The sequence below is a fragment of the Opisthocomus hoazin genome, chromosome 1 (assembly GCF_030867145.1).
Source record: "Opisthocomus hoazin isolate bOpiHoa1 chromosome 1, bOpiHoa1.hap1, whole genome shotgun sequence".
In the NCBI taxonomy this organism is placed as follows: domain Eukaryota; kingdom Metazoa; phylum Chordata; class Aves; order Opisthocomiformes; family Opisthocomidae; genus Opisthocomus; species Opisthocomus hoazin.
In genome coordinates this window covers 100,920,847-100,938,387 of record NC_134414.1, presented here as the reverse complement: position 1 = coordinate 100,938,387, position 17,541 = coordinate 100,920,847, and the positions used below count along the sequence as shown (strand labels likewise).

General features: G+C 38.4%; 1 protein-coding gene across 8 annotated transcripts in view; it reads left to right on the top strand.

Annotated features, from left to right (window-relative positions):
* The window catches only part of CASK (calcium/calmodulin dependent serine protein kinase), a 227,804-nt gene extending 211,240 nt beyond the window's left edge, over positions 1-16,564 (top strand). For 5 of the 8 annotated variants that reach the window (XM_075430782.1, XM_075430829.1, XM_075430802.1 and 2 more), the window contains 5 exons: positions 1,708-1,788; positions 1,880-1,960; positions 5,094-5,296; positions 7,541-7,624; positions 13,098-16,564. In XM_075430782.1, the coding sequence (XP_075286897.1) occupies positions 1,708-1,788; positions 1,880-1,960; positions 5,094-5,296; positions 7,541-7,624; positions 13,098-13,274 (626 nt within the window). In that variant the 3' untranslated portion in view covers positions 13,275-16,564. The remainder of the gene's footprint in view (positions 1-1,707; positions 1,789-1,879; positions 1,961-5,093; positions 5,297-7,540; positions 7,625-13,097) is intronic. The other 3 variants (XM_075430791.1, XM_075430844.1, XM_075430820.1) reach the window with 1 other exon arrangement.
* The last annotated feature ends 977 nt before the right edge of the window (positions 16,565-17,541 follow it).

Genomic DNA, 17,541 nt, shown 5'->3' with positions numbered 1-17,541 from the left:
ATTTCTGTTGTTTGTTCCTGTTGTTTGTGTCTAACATAATGTGGTTTTGTTCAAGAAGAAAATAAAGGATTGATTTTTAAATTTTTTTTTTAATGGGAAATGATACTTGCAGGTCTAGATGGTTAGAATGGTAAAACTGTTGAACATGTAGATCTGTAGCGCTTTCTAATGTGAAGTGAACTATTAATTAGTTTAAATAGTGTGAAGTTGCAAAAAGGACAGTAGTAAGAATTCCATGTTTATAGGTTTGTGTAATGGAAGAAAAACATGACTAAATTCTTGCTTGTAATATTTGGGGAAAGGTTGAACAAGATTCTTCTTTAGAGTGAAATTCAAAATGCTTCAAATGAACTAGGAAGTTTTCATATCTGTATCTCTTCAAGGTCTTAAAGAGTTGAGTATGTCAACCAACTGATTTGTAGTTTGACCAAATTGAAGTAGTTGTACTTTTTCTCTAGGGTAAAAAGGCTGCCATTCAATTGAAAAATCTGCCCTGTAAATAGAAATACATCAAGTTAAATCTTTTGCTGCTTTAACTGGGACTTTAGTGGAAAGAGCATGTGCTTTCCAGTAGGCTCCAGAGCCTTCGTGCTGATCTTGGTGGCTGGGGACTTCTGGAGCAAGCAAACTAAAGCTCCCACCACTGCCTACTTTCCTAAAGGGTTTTGGATAAGGGGAGAGGGATATATCCAGACTCATCCTAAAATATGGATGGGATATTGTTGAGGTGAATACACCAGCCTAGGACTTGGAAACACTCAAAGATTCCATACATCAGATGCAATCTCTCCTCCCTTCTTCTTCTAGCATGCATAAATACAGAACTGAAAACTCTTGTTCATTATTCTACTCGCAATTTCTGATCTGTGTAATCTTTATAAATATAATCAACTGCCTCCTGGCTTCTTTTTTCATTAGAATTCTGCAAGAATTACCAGAGATATTGTGTTACTGGGCACAGGAGGTATAAGCTGTTTTTAATGAACAAAACTTGATTTGTCAATCATTATATACCTTGGCAATTGACAATAGAATGATAGGCATGATGGAATTCATACAATTTCAACTGCAGTTGCAATTATTTCTGAAATAATACTTTTACAATTTTTCCCTAAATATGGTGGAGGTTCTTTTATGTAGTGCCATCACTTTTCGTTACAATTCTTCATTCTGTCACAAGTTTTAAAAGCATGTCAATTTAACTAGCACGTGTGCTTAAAGAGAACTCTAATTACAATTAATACGGTGGTAGTTTTGAAGAATAAATTCCACAAGGTATTTACATTTCTCATAGATCTTGTTAAAACATGATTATGAAAGTATCCCTATCTTTAGTGTAAATAGATGTTCTCATAGTGTATTCATGTTGGTCACTGTCTACAGATTTTTTTTAGTATTGCTATTTCTTAGGAATGCAAACGTGAATGGCATGCCATTTTAGCAAATTTTTGTGGTCTGCTGAACACTGCATGAAAGGACATGCGAACTTTCCTAAGCATTTCAGTAGCTTTGTTATTGTTTTTTAACAGTTTTTTAAATGAGCACTTTTGTTAAAACTGCATAATGAAATTGTTTTCTTTTTCCATAACATATTACTTTGTATTGTAAATCTAAAACTTGCTAAAATTATAATTTGTAGCACCATTAATTATCACCCTTAATAAGCCCTTTTTTCTTATCCCTGTGGGGATTTCTTTTGTGTTTTAGTGTTTGATCAATTAGATCTCGTCACATATGAAGAAGTAGTAAAACTGCCAGCATTCAAAAGGAAAACACTAGTCTTACTAGGTAATTTTGAGTTATTATTCTGAACATATCAGCATAGTTTTGAACCCCTTCTGGTGGAAAATTTATAATTCATTTTTGTGTTGTGGATTAGGTGCACATGGTGTTGGAAGAAGACACATAAAAAACACACTCATCACAAAACACCCGGACAGATTTGCTTACCCCATTCCTCGTAAGTAGCAACATTCAATGTAGTGCAAAATTGTTTGTAGCATCCTTGAGACAATACCCATTGCAGTACTACATGTGTTCAGTTCTGCTGGGACAAAGCCTGTCTTTAAGGTGGGAACTGTGATAGGACTGGGTATATTTCTTCTTTAGTTTTTTTTCAGAGGGAGGGAAAAGAAGTAACACCATTTTTACACTGAATGTTTCCTAGTATTCACAAAACTTGTTAGACATACTTCTCTCTACCCCAAACGTTTGTTAATTTAGAATGAAGGCTAAATAATTTTTCATTTTCTGTGCTAATTTTACATTTACAGTTTAGGTAAGACTGGAACAAGCCATGATGTTTAAAACTGTGCATAATTCCCATGAGAAGAAATATAAACTGGATTTAGAGGAAACCTTTAATGTGTACCCTATCTGAATGTTTTAAATTACTTTTCACAGCCTAGCCTTGAGAACTGGTATTATGCTAAAATAAGCTCAAGTTTCCAGAGATGACAATTAGAAAAAGAAAATGCAATTAACTTCACTGCTTACAAGTGGGTTGTTACAAAGAGCACGGGGGTGCTTTCCCTTCATGACAATCTCTACCAATACCATGGCAGTAATTGCATATCCTACTACATGATGTCTTGGAGATGCACCCTTTTTCCTTGAGCTAGGCGTTCTGAAACGAGCACCCAGCAGCTAACTGTCCACTCTATTTCAGGCTGACTTCAGAAACACCATATATGGTTCAGAAGTGACAGTGATGGCCATCATGCTTTAAGTTAATTTTCTTTATACCTTGTTAATGCTTTGCTTTAATACAGCACTTAGGTGGTTTTTTACCTATAAGGATTTTTGTTTTGCCAAAAAGTATTATTTTAAGAGCTTATCTGTAAACCTGTTTGGAAGTAGAAAAGGATTTGTTGGCTGCTGATTTAAGTTCCTCAGGCTTGCTCACTAAGGAGTTAGACAAAGACCAGTGCCAGCAGAAGGAAAGCAGAAAGATCTAGCCCTTTTGAAAGCATGAGCCACGAGATCATCCCAGCAGTAATGTGGAACTGCATTGTTTGTCACACTACTGTTTGTATCTAGACACTAAAATCCTGGATTAGACACTCTTTAAAAAGTGCGGTGCCAGAAGTATGTAATGTATATTGGAACTGTTATTCATACAGGCAAGATTATATGGGGGGAAGGGAGTAGTAACCCAGCAATTATGTTCTCACAACATCACTTTGTTCTTACAAAGAACAAAGAGTAATAAAAGGTTTACAGTATTCTTTTCACCCAGACTCTCTCAAGTACTAACTGTATTGCTGTGGGGAAGTATGAGCTGAACTAGTTATTTCATCTTAAAATACCTATTTAAATGGCCTTACCTATACCATAATGACTATGCCATAGATTGCCTGCATGAGGTTCCTGCTCTGCGAAAGCACAGCAATTACTTCACCGATTATATAAGAGTAAAATGTCTAGACTGCAAATCAGGATGAAATTCAGGTGCTTAAGCATCAGTATGATGTTTGGATGCCTGCGTATTTAAGGCATCACCTGATCTCCAGCCCCCCTTCAGAAAAGCGATAGTCGCCTTTAACTCCTGTGTTGTATCTAATAGTCCTATGTGGATGTTTCAGATTTAAGGTGGATTTAAGGCATTTAGGGCATACAAAATAGCACTTTATGCTGGTGTTTAGAGACTCAAATTATTTCCTTATGTTAGTGATCTAAAATAGATTACATAAAATATATCACACACATTTTAAGTATTCTGGGAACCTGGTCTGTCTTTCAGTTGACTCTAGGTAACTGAAATTATTCTCTCCAACTCTCTGGGATGGATTTTACTGCATTTTCTGCATTCGTTTACAAAACCATGGTAGGAGTAGGTAGCTTTTGAGATAGGCCTTAAGTTGGGTGTGGAGTTTTGGGAAATACTTTGTGAAGAAATTATCTACCTACTGAAAGCCTGATCGTAAAGGTCATGTCACGCACAATGGTAGTTAATTAAAAGGATTAGTAGGTCATACATCCCCTACCACACAGGTCTGCAGAAGCAATATATTCGAAAAGTATGTTACTGCTAAGTAGCTGTCATATCTCTTGACCACAAGTAATCAGGCCCTCACCTGCTTTTTAGACATACACCTTTTTTATAAATATTTGGGGGAAATATAAGAGTATGTAAGTTCAGTAACAGGGCAACAGTAAATTGTGTAGTGATATTATATGGTTTATATAATCCATTGTTCTTGAATTCATTAAAATAACTATAATTATTATATTTTTGTAGCACTTTTCGTCTTTGAAATATGCTGATTAATCCTCAGAACAGTAATAGGTATAATTAAAAATAGAATGAGTTCAACTTTTGAATACTTTATTTGAAATTATGTCAAGGTTGTTGAAAGATATGGGAATAGATTTGGAAGACGTGGTGTTTCAGATATGTCACCAGCATAAACGTGGTGGAAAAATACGAGAGTAAATCAATTTGTGAGGGAAATATAGAAGAAAGAGAAGCAAGTGCATATCAGCATGCCTGTGGGGAAAAGAGGAGCAAATGGCCTACAGAATCACAGACTGATTGAGATCCCTGCCTCTGGAGGTCATCTGGTCCAACCCCCCTGCTCAAGTAGAGCCACCTAGAGCCAATTGCCTAGGACCACGTCCAGGTGGCTTTTGAATATAACATTCTGCCCCATCATCCAGATCATTAATTAAGATGTTGAACAGGACTGGGCCCAGTACTGGACCCCAGGGTAAAATGGGAATGTTAATTCAATTGTTTAGAAACTAGAAGAACTGTGAGATCTGGCTGTCGTTTGTTGTTCAAAGCAGCTGATAGAGTCCTGTAGTCTTGACTAGGTAAAGGTTATTGATGACCTTCTGTTCTTCCTCTGTTACCTTTTGATTTTTAGCTTTTCGACATCCCTTCACCTCCTGCTTTCCCAACATGCATACACCAGACTCCTGCTTTTCCCAGCCTCTGTCATTCTGCCTACCCCGAGCTCATGATTCGTTGTTCTGTATGTGATTTGGCAGGTCATCATTCAGTGAATAAGTATTGATAAACCAAACAAAAAGCCATATATAAGCTTAATATTGCTTTTGTACTGAAAATATTTTATATTTTGTACTTTCAGACACAACCCGACCTCCAAAGAAAGATGAAGAAAATGGGAAAAATTACTACTTTGTATCACATGACCAAATGATGCAGGATATATCAAACAATGAATATTTGGAATACGGCAGCCATGAGGATGCAATGTATGGGACAAAACTGGAAACAATACGAAAGATCCATGAGCAGGGACTAATTGCAATACTTGATGTAGAACCTCAGGTAACTAATTAGAAGTATATGAAAATGGGACCTGTCACAAATCCCTCAATCTTATTTTATTGAGATGCATTTATTTTTACTGATTGCACACTAGATAAGTAATGCGTACAGTAGTGTGGAACATAAGTCCCTGGAACACCAAGGTATCCATCAGTGAAGCAGAATTCTGGTAATGAACATACATAATTCTGATTAGAAGAACATACAACAAAAACAAATTCATAGTTTACCTTGGTATGCAACCACTATAGCTTGAAAATCTACTTATCATGTAACTTTTTGATATATTAGTCTCATGTCCAGTAAAAGGTATCAAAACAAGTGATTGTCAATGCATGCCAGGAGTAATGTTTTGATATTTTAAAAAATTTCTCTTTGATGCTGTATTAGAGGGTAATCTTGTTCCTAACTGACTCTTGGCTCTGTATCACTGTTGAGCATGGTCAGAAACATTTATAGTCAGTCACCAATATTGTTCCTGTTTGCACAATCACCAGATCAGTGTTGTTACTTTATAAACTCCTTTCTGTGTTGCAGTATTATACTTTTTGGAAGAGGGCAGGAAGGAAAATCAGGCTCTTGGGAAACACCAATAGTTTGTTCATTCATTACATAAGGTCCTCAGTGAAAAATTCTGATACACTTCCTTTGAAGCATCCACGTAGTCATGACTTTCAATTCACAGGGATGTATTTATGTGTTTTATCAAGTGGAACAACATGAATAAGGACAAACATGATATCTAATTATTCTAGCAGATTGAAGGAAATGGGAGGAAAGACAAATTAAAATTGTGACCAGTGTTATCTATTTAAGTTTGCTGCCTTCTTTCTTCTTTGAGAATGGATTCAAGAAGTTCAAATTCTTTAAGAATTTCATAAAAGGAATAAGATACTTGACTAAATTATTTAGGACAGTTCACATAGTATGCTTTTGTGGTGTTGTTCTGAAAAATAAAATCTTATATTTAATAGTTTTCAGGGAGAGCAGCATTTATAGTTAGTTCAAATGGAGCAGCTGTTAAAAGCAAACTCTCTTGATAAACCTTTTCAACTTGCATTATTCAGAAGCACTACAATTATCAGAAGCCATTTTAATCTTGATTAGAATATTTTTACATTTGGTAACAGCTGCCTTTGCTACACTTCCTCCAGCATGTGTCTAACAAGCCTCTTTCTTAACCAGCTCCCTCATGCATCCGTCTCAGCTCATTAAGGCTAGCTTGTTTGTGGACTTATTCCTAGTTATCTTATGCTTCTTGCCTGTTTTCCCTTGAGTGCTCTTAGTTATGTCAGTCTTCTTGACTTTCACAGATGGGGTTTACGTCTTGTCTAGAGGAGGTTGACATAGATGATACATATAGGTGGGTTTCAAGCAGCAGAGATGGAAACCTCCTTAGCTTGGGAAAAGGATGGACTGAGGTTTTTTGTTTGGTTTGTGTTTTTTTTAAAAAAAAACTTTTGAGAAGACAGGGAGTGGAAGGAGGAAAAAAAGACTGACCTTTAGTAGTCTTACTTTATTTTGTCAATCCGTTTGAGTTCAGCTGAGGTATGTTTCCTTGCTGTCCTGTACTTCAGTCTATCTTGGATCTGTACCAAAGTTTCACTTACGGCAGCTCTGTGTTTCACTCAGTACATTGTGACAAAGTCAACTTCTTAATGAGAACTCTTTCCTTTTGCACAGATTTTGTCCAGGGGATTGGTGCTGCATTTACTGCATTAGTGCTATGCTCACTTTTTAAAAAATTCACTGTGCTTACTTCTTAAAAACTTCAAACCTCTCATATCACATTCTAATTTGTTTCAGAAAATAATAATTTAAAAGTGTTGGTAGGTAGAAGTCAGACAAAAAATTACATTCTAATCAATATTTATTCTCGAAATATTCTAACTGTTGGCTCTTTTCCCTATTTATGGCATGACTGATTTTTTTTACCTGGCATTAATCATTCAGTTTAAATGCAAACAGAATTCTGCACCCTTTGAGACTGTATGGGAAAAGCTTCTGAAAATTCTGAAATTTTCATTGTCTTGAAAACTCACTTTAATTAAGGATAAAGATACGATTTGACCATCAAAAATAATGCAAAAAGTGAAGTTTCTGTATTACTAAGGTCTTGACTCCATATCAATTAAAAACAAATACCCGCATTGGTAAACCATGATTTTGTATCTTTTGCTAGACATGTTTCACACTGATGGTTGGGGGATTCTTCTAAAATATCTGATATTTTTTTTCACCTAGGCATTGAAGGTCCTGAGAACTGCAGAGTTTGCTCCTTTTGTTGTTTTTATTGCTGCACCTACGATTACCCCAGGCATTAATGAGGTATGACATGTAGCAATCTAATGTCCTATCAGAGACAGAATTAAGGATGAGATTCAAATATGCAAATAAGAGTCTTTAATTGTTTCCTTGTCTGTAAATGGAGAGGCAGAAAGAAGTTGTATGGCAGCATTATTAAGTCGATTGAGATGCATTTATCATTTGTTAAGTGATTTTTCTAATTCAAAATATGAACTTCAAGCTGAAGGATCCACATGATGTATTCTAAAAATACATGTTCTTCTATTTCATTCCCTGCCCTAGCTCAAGGATCCATTTCCAGATCCTTGACAAATCATTAGCACAAATTACTCAGTTCTGAGTTGCAATGTTAGCACTAGGTTACAGCTGACAAAGTGGGGGGGTGTGACTGTGCTGACATCCCACCTTTATCTTTTAGTATTTTTTCTCTACAGCAAACATATATCAGAAATAAGCTTATTAACTTCGAAGACTGTTCTCTAAGAATTGAAAGCTTTGACCAAAGGGGTAATTGCTTGTGGAATAATGTTAAGTATTCATGGAGGTCCACATCTTGAACTTCTTACTTAGTTTTATAGAGCTCTGCAGATTGCTACTGGTTTCAAAGAAAATATCAAGCAATTCTGGATTTAGCTCACACAGGGCAAATGGTATTTATACAAACAGTTTATCTGCTCAGCCTATTTTAGACCATGATGCTAAGGTATTTACTCAATTGGATTTGACCATGAATCTGTTGCAAATCTCCTAGAAGTCTCCTTGATCACGCAGAAATAAAGTCAGAAGCCCTGTCTCTATAGCCTGTTTCCCTAGAAATGTAAATACAGTATCATAAGTATGAAACTATGACATCACTGCAGAGGCTTGCAGGAAAATAAGGAACAAGACAAACATATTTAAATGCAAATACTCTGAATTATTATTAAAATAGCAAGTGGAGAGTGAAAAATATTGTCCTCGAGCTGCAAATTTTACTGGCAGCTGAGTTATTCTACTAGTTTATTGTTGCTGAAGGGAGTGATTCTCTCTAACTTGCATCTGGGACATATAATAGATCCTTTAGCGAGCTACTTTAAATTGGATTTTTGTCAGTTTTCAAGTAGCTCACAAAGGCTCTGACAAGCACCAATGCCAGAACAAGCAGTAAAAGCATATAGCCAGGAAGAGAGATGGGAAGGGGAAGAAGGATCTTTTAGCTTTCACAGCAGCAAGGTGTGTCATTTGGACCCATACCCTAGCTGGTAAATGTCACAAATGTACAGATGAAGATCCCTCAGAACACCACAATTTGCAATGTTAGTGAAGTGACAGTTTGTCTAACTGCTGGTGTTGGCGTATGCTGTAAATCAGTGCGATCTTGAGAAAATACCAACATTTTATATTCTACACTGAATTTGCCTTTGTGCAAGCAAATGGCATGGCATCACTTTAAAAATAGTTGGAATCATTCTTAGGATGTGTCAGGCAAGCATTGTGCTTACAGCAGTGCTCAGGTAGCCAGATACTCTGGAATTATGTAATTGCCTGGGTTTGTTGCCTCCCTGCCTGTGTCTCAGCTACCAGATAGTCTTCCTTGCCCTCACTTATCTGCTAGTGGTACTCAACTTCTAATCTTCCAGCCATAGGATATAATACAGAGGCATTTGGGACAGTTCATATGAGGGAGAAACTGTTTTCTGTGGTACACTGGGAAGAGAACAGAAATGTACCTTCTGTAGTAGTGGTGGGAAAATATTTGTTCATGCCAGAGAAACGTTAGTAGCAGCAAAGTATTATGTTCTAAATATTTGCATTCATGCTGTAAGAGTGTGTCTTTATTTTCAGCTCTTGTGACTAAAGTCTCTGTGCACGCAGGGATTCACTCAAGCACATGAGTTGCTGACATGAGGTCACGCTTATAAAGCATGCTAATTTATGAATCAATTAAACTTAAGAAAAGGGAAGGGCAGGATATGGTAATAGCAACAGACCTTACCGGAATATGGGATCCTATTTTCCAAGGTTTACTGGGCTGCATGAAGGGAGATGTGCAAATTGTGTCTGTGTGTTAGCAAGCCTGCAAGGCAACATACAAGGGTGGAGAGTGTGTGTTTCGTATTTCCCATTCATGCTTCCTTTTGGAAAGGTTCATTTGCATAATGAGTATCCCTTTCTGTTTATCCTCTTATCCTGCTTTGTTTATTTTACTTACTCTTTTTGAGAACACTTCTGTAAATGACTGTCCTTTTTTCCCCCCTTATGTTTTCTTAAATTTCATCTTTGCTTTTCTTTTCATTTTCCTGCACTCGTAACTAATTGTACATAGCTGCCAAAATGGTGCAGAAAATTGCCTGTAAGTACCAGCTAGGAGCTGACAAGGTAGTCCTGGTTATTTCAGTAGCTTTAGAATGTAGATATGCTCGTTCCCATTCAGCATTGTTTTTGCCATTGGAATAAAAATTTTATGTAGTAATGACTTCAGATACCTGCGCTAAAATTATCTGCTAGTAAAAAGAAACTAAAGAGTCAAATTTCTACTCTTACAGCTGTACATCTGAACTTTGTGGTAAAAGCAGTGCGGAGGCCTGGTCTTAAAAATCTCTGTGAGACACTTTAGCCTATCACAGACCACACAAAATATATCAATAATGAAGGACCACACAGCAAGAGTTAGCAGACAAAATATTATGCTTTCCAACTGAATGCAGCAGTGCACTATGAGCAATTCTGCAAAGCACAAAACCAATTTAAATCATATCAGAAATCTTCCAGAGTGTAACCACCTGTCTAATCACAAAGGAAACTTAGATCAGATTATTGCTGTGCTAAAACAGAGAGAGGAGAGAGCATATCAGGAAACACGGGAGTAGTTCCTCTTTCTTCCAGCTGCTTTCTACCTCCCGTTGCCCAGACAGCAGCAAAGAGGATTTGATAGGCTCTACTTTTTTGATCTAAATCTTTATTGAGCCATGTGCAAATCTTTATTGAGCCAAATTCTTCTGAATTTTAGCTATGCTTCCTCCCATCCTACAGCCAAAGAATAAAAGGAATTTTTCTTAAGTTTCCAGCCATTTAAATTGAGGAGAATTTCTCTCTATTGGAGCAAAATTGGCAAAGGTGCAATGGTGTGCTTATACATTGTTCACAGCCTTCGAAGGGAATATTAGTAATTTCTTAGGCTGTGCTTTGACTGTCACAAGCAGCAGCTGTTGTCCTGTGTACTTTAAGACCCAAAAAACCCAGCCCTCAGAGACTGACGATATCCCTGGTGGCCATTATGCACCTGGGAGAGACTTCGCGCATAAAAGCCATGCTTGACTCCTTTGTGTCCCAGCTAAGGTGGAGAAGGAGAGAAGATTAGGAAAGAGAACTGAGTTCTAGTGATAGAAAAGTCTGTTCCAATAATGGACACACTGCAGCTAGACCCGCATAAAATGCCTATTGCATGAGAGCTGTGGGAAGAAGAAAGGTAGATATTAGTATTCCTTATTCTCTACCTACCAGTTGTTTTTTAAGATGAGATAGCTGTAAGTTTTTCAGATTTTCATTGTCAGTTGTGATAAGACAGATGTTTTATGAAAAAGGTTCATTCTTGTGCTTGTATGTAAAGATGACACTGATGGAAAATCTGAAGAGCAGTTAGAAAGCTACAGATAAATTAGTAGTTCTAAGGCTTTGTGGGGGTTTTTCACATACTGTTAGCCTTGTACCGTGAGATTAAAACTCTTTTAAAGGTGCAATATGATTTTGCTAAGACTGACTCTAAATATAAAATTAATCTTAGCTAGATATGTTTAAAGCACTGAAAATATTCTGCTTGACAAGTATGATTTTTTTTTTCCTTGTAGGTTAATTTAAGTAGAAAAGTTCAGATCCTCTGCTGATAGAAATTGATGTCTCTTTTGGAATCTATGAGAAGTTGGCAGTTTACCTAACTAGGTTTTTGGCTTAAAGACATTGGGCCATATGAAATGTTCCACGAATATATTTAATGTACATATTGATCCATATTATCCAATTTGTTAATAGCATAAATTAAATTTGCATGCACTGGTATTTCCTACGGAAGTTCCAGACGTTGCTTGCAATGCATAATGGTCCATACAAGGAGCATCCCTTATAGAGAAGTGCACGTGATAAGTATTTGTCTGACTTTGAATGAAATTTGTAGTGATTATCAAGTGAAGGCGATATCCTCCCTCCCCACCCCGTCTGAGGCTGCAGCTTCAGGAGAGAAGCAGAACTGTAACTTTGGTACAGAACTTCTTCTCCAGAAGTGTCTGGTTTCGTAGCTCCAGGAAAGGAGAACTGTCTCAGCACAGGTTGTTCCCTTCAGAGGACCTGAAAGCTGCTGTTCCACGGCTACTTGTCACTGTAGTTACAAATAGTGTGAAGTTTAACCAGAAAAAAGGGGAGCAGGGGAGTTGTCTATTAGCAGGATAAAATTCTGTTCCCAGAATAATTTCTTGTGAAAACAGCTATAGGCACCATGTCTATACTTCTGTAGGCACCTGCAGCCTAAAACTCTGTTCTAATAAAGTGTATCCCAGTTGACTGCTCAAGTAGGGGTGACCCTATAGACACTACCGAACAGCAGGAGTCTATCCTGTTCATATGTAGCTTTGCCCCACGTCCACACCAAACCTGTGGGGCGGGAGGGACCTGCTTACTTCCCTGTGGCTATTTGGAGGTTCCTGAAAAGAGCAAATTTTTTTTTATTATTTCTAAGGGACTTTGTGGGAAGAGAATTCAAACTTATAATTGCTGCAGAGCCCTAGCAAGAAGCCTTCTGCAGTCCCGCTCTCTCCGCAGGGCAGCCCTCGCTGCCAAAGCTTGGACAAAGTACCCACCAAGTAGGATGCGCTGGTTTCTGCCGGGACGCTGACACGAAGCCACGGGGAGCACCAGCCTGCTGTCGCTGGCCCTTCCCGAGCTCATCTTCGGAGTCTCATAGGAAGAGATGCTGCAATGGCATGCTGTGAAATAGGAACCGCAGAGCAGTCTGGAGTGAGAACTTCCTTACCAGTAAATGATTGTTAAAGGAAGTAGAGCCAGCAGACTGAGGCTGAACAGAAAGCGTTACCAAAACCGGGAACAGCTGATACCTGGCAATGTGCCCTCTCCTGTTTCTCGCGTTCTTACCTGGACATAGGCCCAGTAGCTCGTATTTGTGCACTTTGTATGTTTTATTCATATACGGTCTCCATTGCTCATGTCTGTGCTGCTTTTCTCAGCTTCTATCCTCCGCCTTGCTTTTTTAAGGTTAGTCTTGTGTTTAGTCTCAGGCAATGTCAATCACTGAGCGCTGTTTGAATGTCAGCTTCAAGAGAGAAATTGTGCCATTTCTCTCGTGTGATTTCCATAGATGTAGGTGGGGGACCTAAACCACCTGGGCCTCCCTAAGGCTTTTTTGGTCCTTTCCTTCTCTGTGAGCAACATTTAAGGAGCTGTGATAGCAGAGTATGAAAGGATCCAACATCTCTCTCTCCCGTTTTCTCTTCTGATCACCGAACAGGATGAATCCCTTCAGCGCCTGCAGAAGGAGTCTGAAATCTTACAGCGAACATATGCACACTACTTTGACCTAACAATTATCAACAACGAAATCGATGAAACCATCAGGCACCTGGAGGAAGCCATCGAGCTTGTGTGTACAGCCTCACAGTGGGTCCCCGTCTCCTGGGTCTACTAGACCGGTCGCAAGAGAATTGAAAAAAAAGAATCTGTCATTACTGGGAACCACCTCATACATGGCAAACCTCTTCGTTACTGACCTTGTGTCAACAGGTCTTGGCCCCTAGAGACTACCTAGATGTAGTGTGACCTAAATTTATAATTATTGTAATGTCCGAATAGATAGGAGGAGGGGGGGAAAACAAATTAAACACTAATTTAAAGAGACAGTATCTTTTTTTAATCATTTCTCCTAAACTTTAATAAAATGTATCTTTAAATATATGTATTATTCAGTCCTTTGGAATGTTATATTTTTGGAAATCATAGCTTTTTATTTCAAGGGCCCCTAAAAACTGCACAAAATAGATGCTGCTTTCTATAATCTATTTTAATAGTAATGATAATATGATTCTGTTACCTTTACTTGGGGGTGGAACACTACATTCTTTTTAGAGTCTGATTTTATGGATTGGAATACTTTGCTTTCCTTTATTTATTTGAAATAATTAGTCTAGTGGTTACGAAACAAATTCATAAATTTTAAAGGCCTTTCTTCGCTTTTTTTTTCCTAGGATAGTATTTTTAAGTACTTTTGTGTAACATCCAGATAATGTGATACTGTCTCTTTGAAGAACTCTGTAAAAGTTTTAGAAATTTGAAATTGGGTCTTGACTCTTAATGCATGTGGACAGTCGCAAGCGTTCATGCTGTTGGTGTATCTGTGTTGAAAAAACCTGTAATCTACAGCAAAGTACATTCCGTTCATGGGAACACGTACCCAAGGGAATAAAGTAAAATATTATTCTGACTAAGTTGTAAACCTATGCACATCCCTTGCATTTTGGGCAACTTTATAAAAAAAAAAACAAACTGATTTTTATTAATAATAATCATGTAGTGAAATGTGTTTGTAATTTTGTCTCAATTTAATTTGTTGTAAGGTGGGAGGGGGCAAATACTGGTTTCACCATTTCAGATCTGTGTTGTCTGAGAGTATTAACGTTTTAATTAAGTTTAAGCAAAGAAATGCTGATTTTTAATATGTATGTAATTGTTAAAAAATGCACACATTTTAAAAGAAAATACTGTGCAATGAAGAAACCAGTTTAGGCATTGCGATAAACTGACTATTCCAAAAGACTCATCTACAACAGCCCTGTAAATTCCTTTAAAAATGGTAATCGACTCTACAGTCTGACCAATTTTTTTTATTTTAAATATACTTCCTTTTATGTGTTCAACAATTAAATGCTTTTGGGTCCTTCATTTCATCGCAGGGAGTTTCAAGAACTAATCAGTGACGCTTGCAGTGAGAAAAGGCTTCTTAAAGCCTGTTAAGGGAAAGCCCTGGTAGGCACACAGCCTGTGGTCTGTTCCAGGAGCTCTGCTCCGCCTGTACCAGCACAAGTTGAACTAATGCAGAATCAGAGCGGAACCAAGAAAGAAAATTGAACCATGTGCTGACCTGGTGATTTGTTTCCCTTCTTCACGCACTCACTGGCCCGGGTGGTTTGCATTTTTTTCTGAAAATGGCTAACAGAAGTAAGCATTGCCACCTTAAACCGATTTATCTTAAAAGCTTGCTTGGCTGTGCTGTTGTATAGTATGATGTTTAGTGTTTATATTAGAACGGGACAGTGTTCTCAAAGGATTTATCCTCAGAGTGGAACTGTCAGCTGTAACTGGTCTGTGGGCTGTCCCAGCTGTTTGGGACCACCACACGCGTAATCAGAAAAGGTTGTCACAGCTGAACCTTTATCATAGGGGTAATTATCCCAAAGTGCATAGGTTGCTAATTTTCTCCTGCCCTCTCCTACTGAAGGTCGAGTGTATCCCCATACAAGTACCGTAACCAAGTCCCTGGAGTCTGTAGTTTGTGGAGTGGTGGAAACTAGCCGGTGAGAAATGATCTGTGTGGGCCTCCCGTAAGCAAGCCAGCGAGTAAGAGGGAACCTACCGGAGTAACAGTAGCTGCTCATGTCTTCTGAATTTAGCCCCTGTAAAAGGGGATAGGTGCAAACTGTGAACTATTTAGTGAGTGAGGGGTAATTTTTCAAATAGTCGTGCAGTGTGATGTTAGTCCTGGGTGAACCTCAGCAGGCGTTCCTGTAGGGCAGCGGTTGCAATGGCAGTATTACACGCTAGCTGAGCTCATCGAGTGACGGGGTCGTTCACTCTCAAAACTACCTCTTCCCGGTAAAGCACAAAAATGAGAAGACCTACTGCAAATCAAGCATTGGAGTATTTCTCATGTTAGAGATACAAGCTTCTGTCTCTGGTAAGCATTGGTATCTGACTTCAGTGACCCATTTTTCATGTCAAATGTTTATGACATTAAACAGGTAAAGTAATTCTGATAATTTGGGTATAGCCCACCATCAATGTTTTGACTACACAATTTTGGCTCTGTTAATGTGAATTTCCTGGAGTTTATGTGTATCCAGCCTGTAAGGAAAGAAAACTCCTAAGGCCCATGAGGGTGCTTCTGCCCTATGTAAATGACAATAAGTAGTGATTTAATGTAACTAACATGCTTTTCTTCTCTTACGTGGAGCTACCACTCAGTTACTATTACACAGTAGAAAGACTAACCTGGATAGCTTTGTTTCTTTTATTCTCACTGTGTAGCCTTTCACCAAGAGACAAAAGCCACACAGCACATCAGTTAGCGTACCATCCTGCCTCCTCTCTACCGCAGACTGTTTTCCTTGTAGGAACCTTCAGTAGCAAAGGATTAACTTGGAACCCCCCTAGGCTTTAAGCACAGCCGAACAACGCAGCCCAGTGAGCTCCGTGAACTGACTTCAGCGCCATCCCAGGAAGCTCAGAGCAAGCCCAGGACTCCCCAGTGTCCCCAGTCCATGCCTCCCCGGCCTCCTGCCCTCCCCACACCATCCTGGTGTATCTCTGTTATTTGTGTGGTACGCAGAGGGCAGAAGGCCGCCATGGATTCAGCTGGAAGCTTCACTTACATGAGGAAGACTCACGCAGCTGTAGAGCTAATGTTATGATTTTTTTTTTTTTTTTTTTCAATCTCCAGCTGGAGAAGGGTCCTCCTAGTACTGTAAATATGACTGCACAATTTAGAGCTCCTCTTGGATTCTCTAAGTTTATGCTGAATGTGACCTCGGAAGCAGCCCTGGGATTGGGAAGAAACAACTATTTCTGTTTGCCCCTTTTATACTTTTTGTACAGGGGCTCATAGATTTGTAAAGAAAACTTGTTCTTACCAGTATGCTGCCTCTCAGTCTGACTGTTGCCTGTGATTTCCAGGTGTTAAGTTGGTGCAATAAATGTTCATTAACCTCTGCTTCCATTTACTTAATAAAAGTACACTAGGTTATTCAGTGTCTCAGAGTGGTAAGATTATTGCATGGCAATGGTAACCTAGTTTAGACAATCCTGGCCACTGTCAAGCAACCCACAGCATGCAACTATTTGAAATCAGAGGGGCATTTTTAATCTCGTCACCAAATCTGAATTCTTCCATCTGTTTTAGTGTTGGTTTTCTTTTTATGTGATTTGGGTCAAGAAAGATGCTGTGCCACCAGCCTCGGAGTGAAAATATCGCTACCTAGTTCAGAAACTTTGTTAGCCAGGTTACTCAGTTGATTTTGAAAGGACAAAGTAGAAGATGAGATGTTACAGCCTGAGCAGCATTGACCTGCAGTGTATGCTTCAAGTACCCGATACTAGAGCCATTAGGAAAAGTTAATGCACAGACTATTTTCAGTATTTGTTCCATTTTTATTCTTTTCTGTAAGGAAATTATTTTAGAATACTATTATTTAAACAAATATTTGGAAATGCCGCCAAAGCCACGTTGTTTTTTGCAAGTCTAGATTGAAATATTAAATGTGAACAGTTCTGGTCCCATTCTCTTCCACTGCAATTAGTTCTCAACATCTTTAATGAAGGCAGTTAGAACTCAATTTTGGGCTTTAAAATACTTGCTAGAAGAGGATTTGTGAGAGCTACGGGAAAAGTACATTTCTTGACTGACTTGAGTAAGAGTCATCTGTTTTTGTAAGCTAAGACACCACAAAAAGTGCTTTCTCTATGTGTATTCGTTTTCTTAATAAGCCTGTCTCTCAGACTAGTTTCTTCACTGCTTTCAGTGACGTGCCTGTAACTCTCACCAAGGAGACTGCTGCACATTGTGTCAAATAGTCGCGTAGAAATTAAAACATCTGCACAACAGGAAAGACACCATAGGCAAGCAGGGCAGAAGGAACTCCTGCGGAGGGGTTGTGCTGCGTGTGCCTACCGTGGGGATGAGCGCA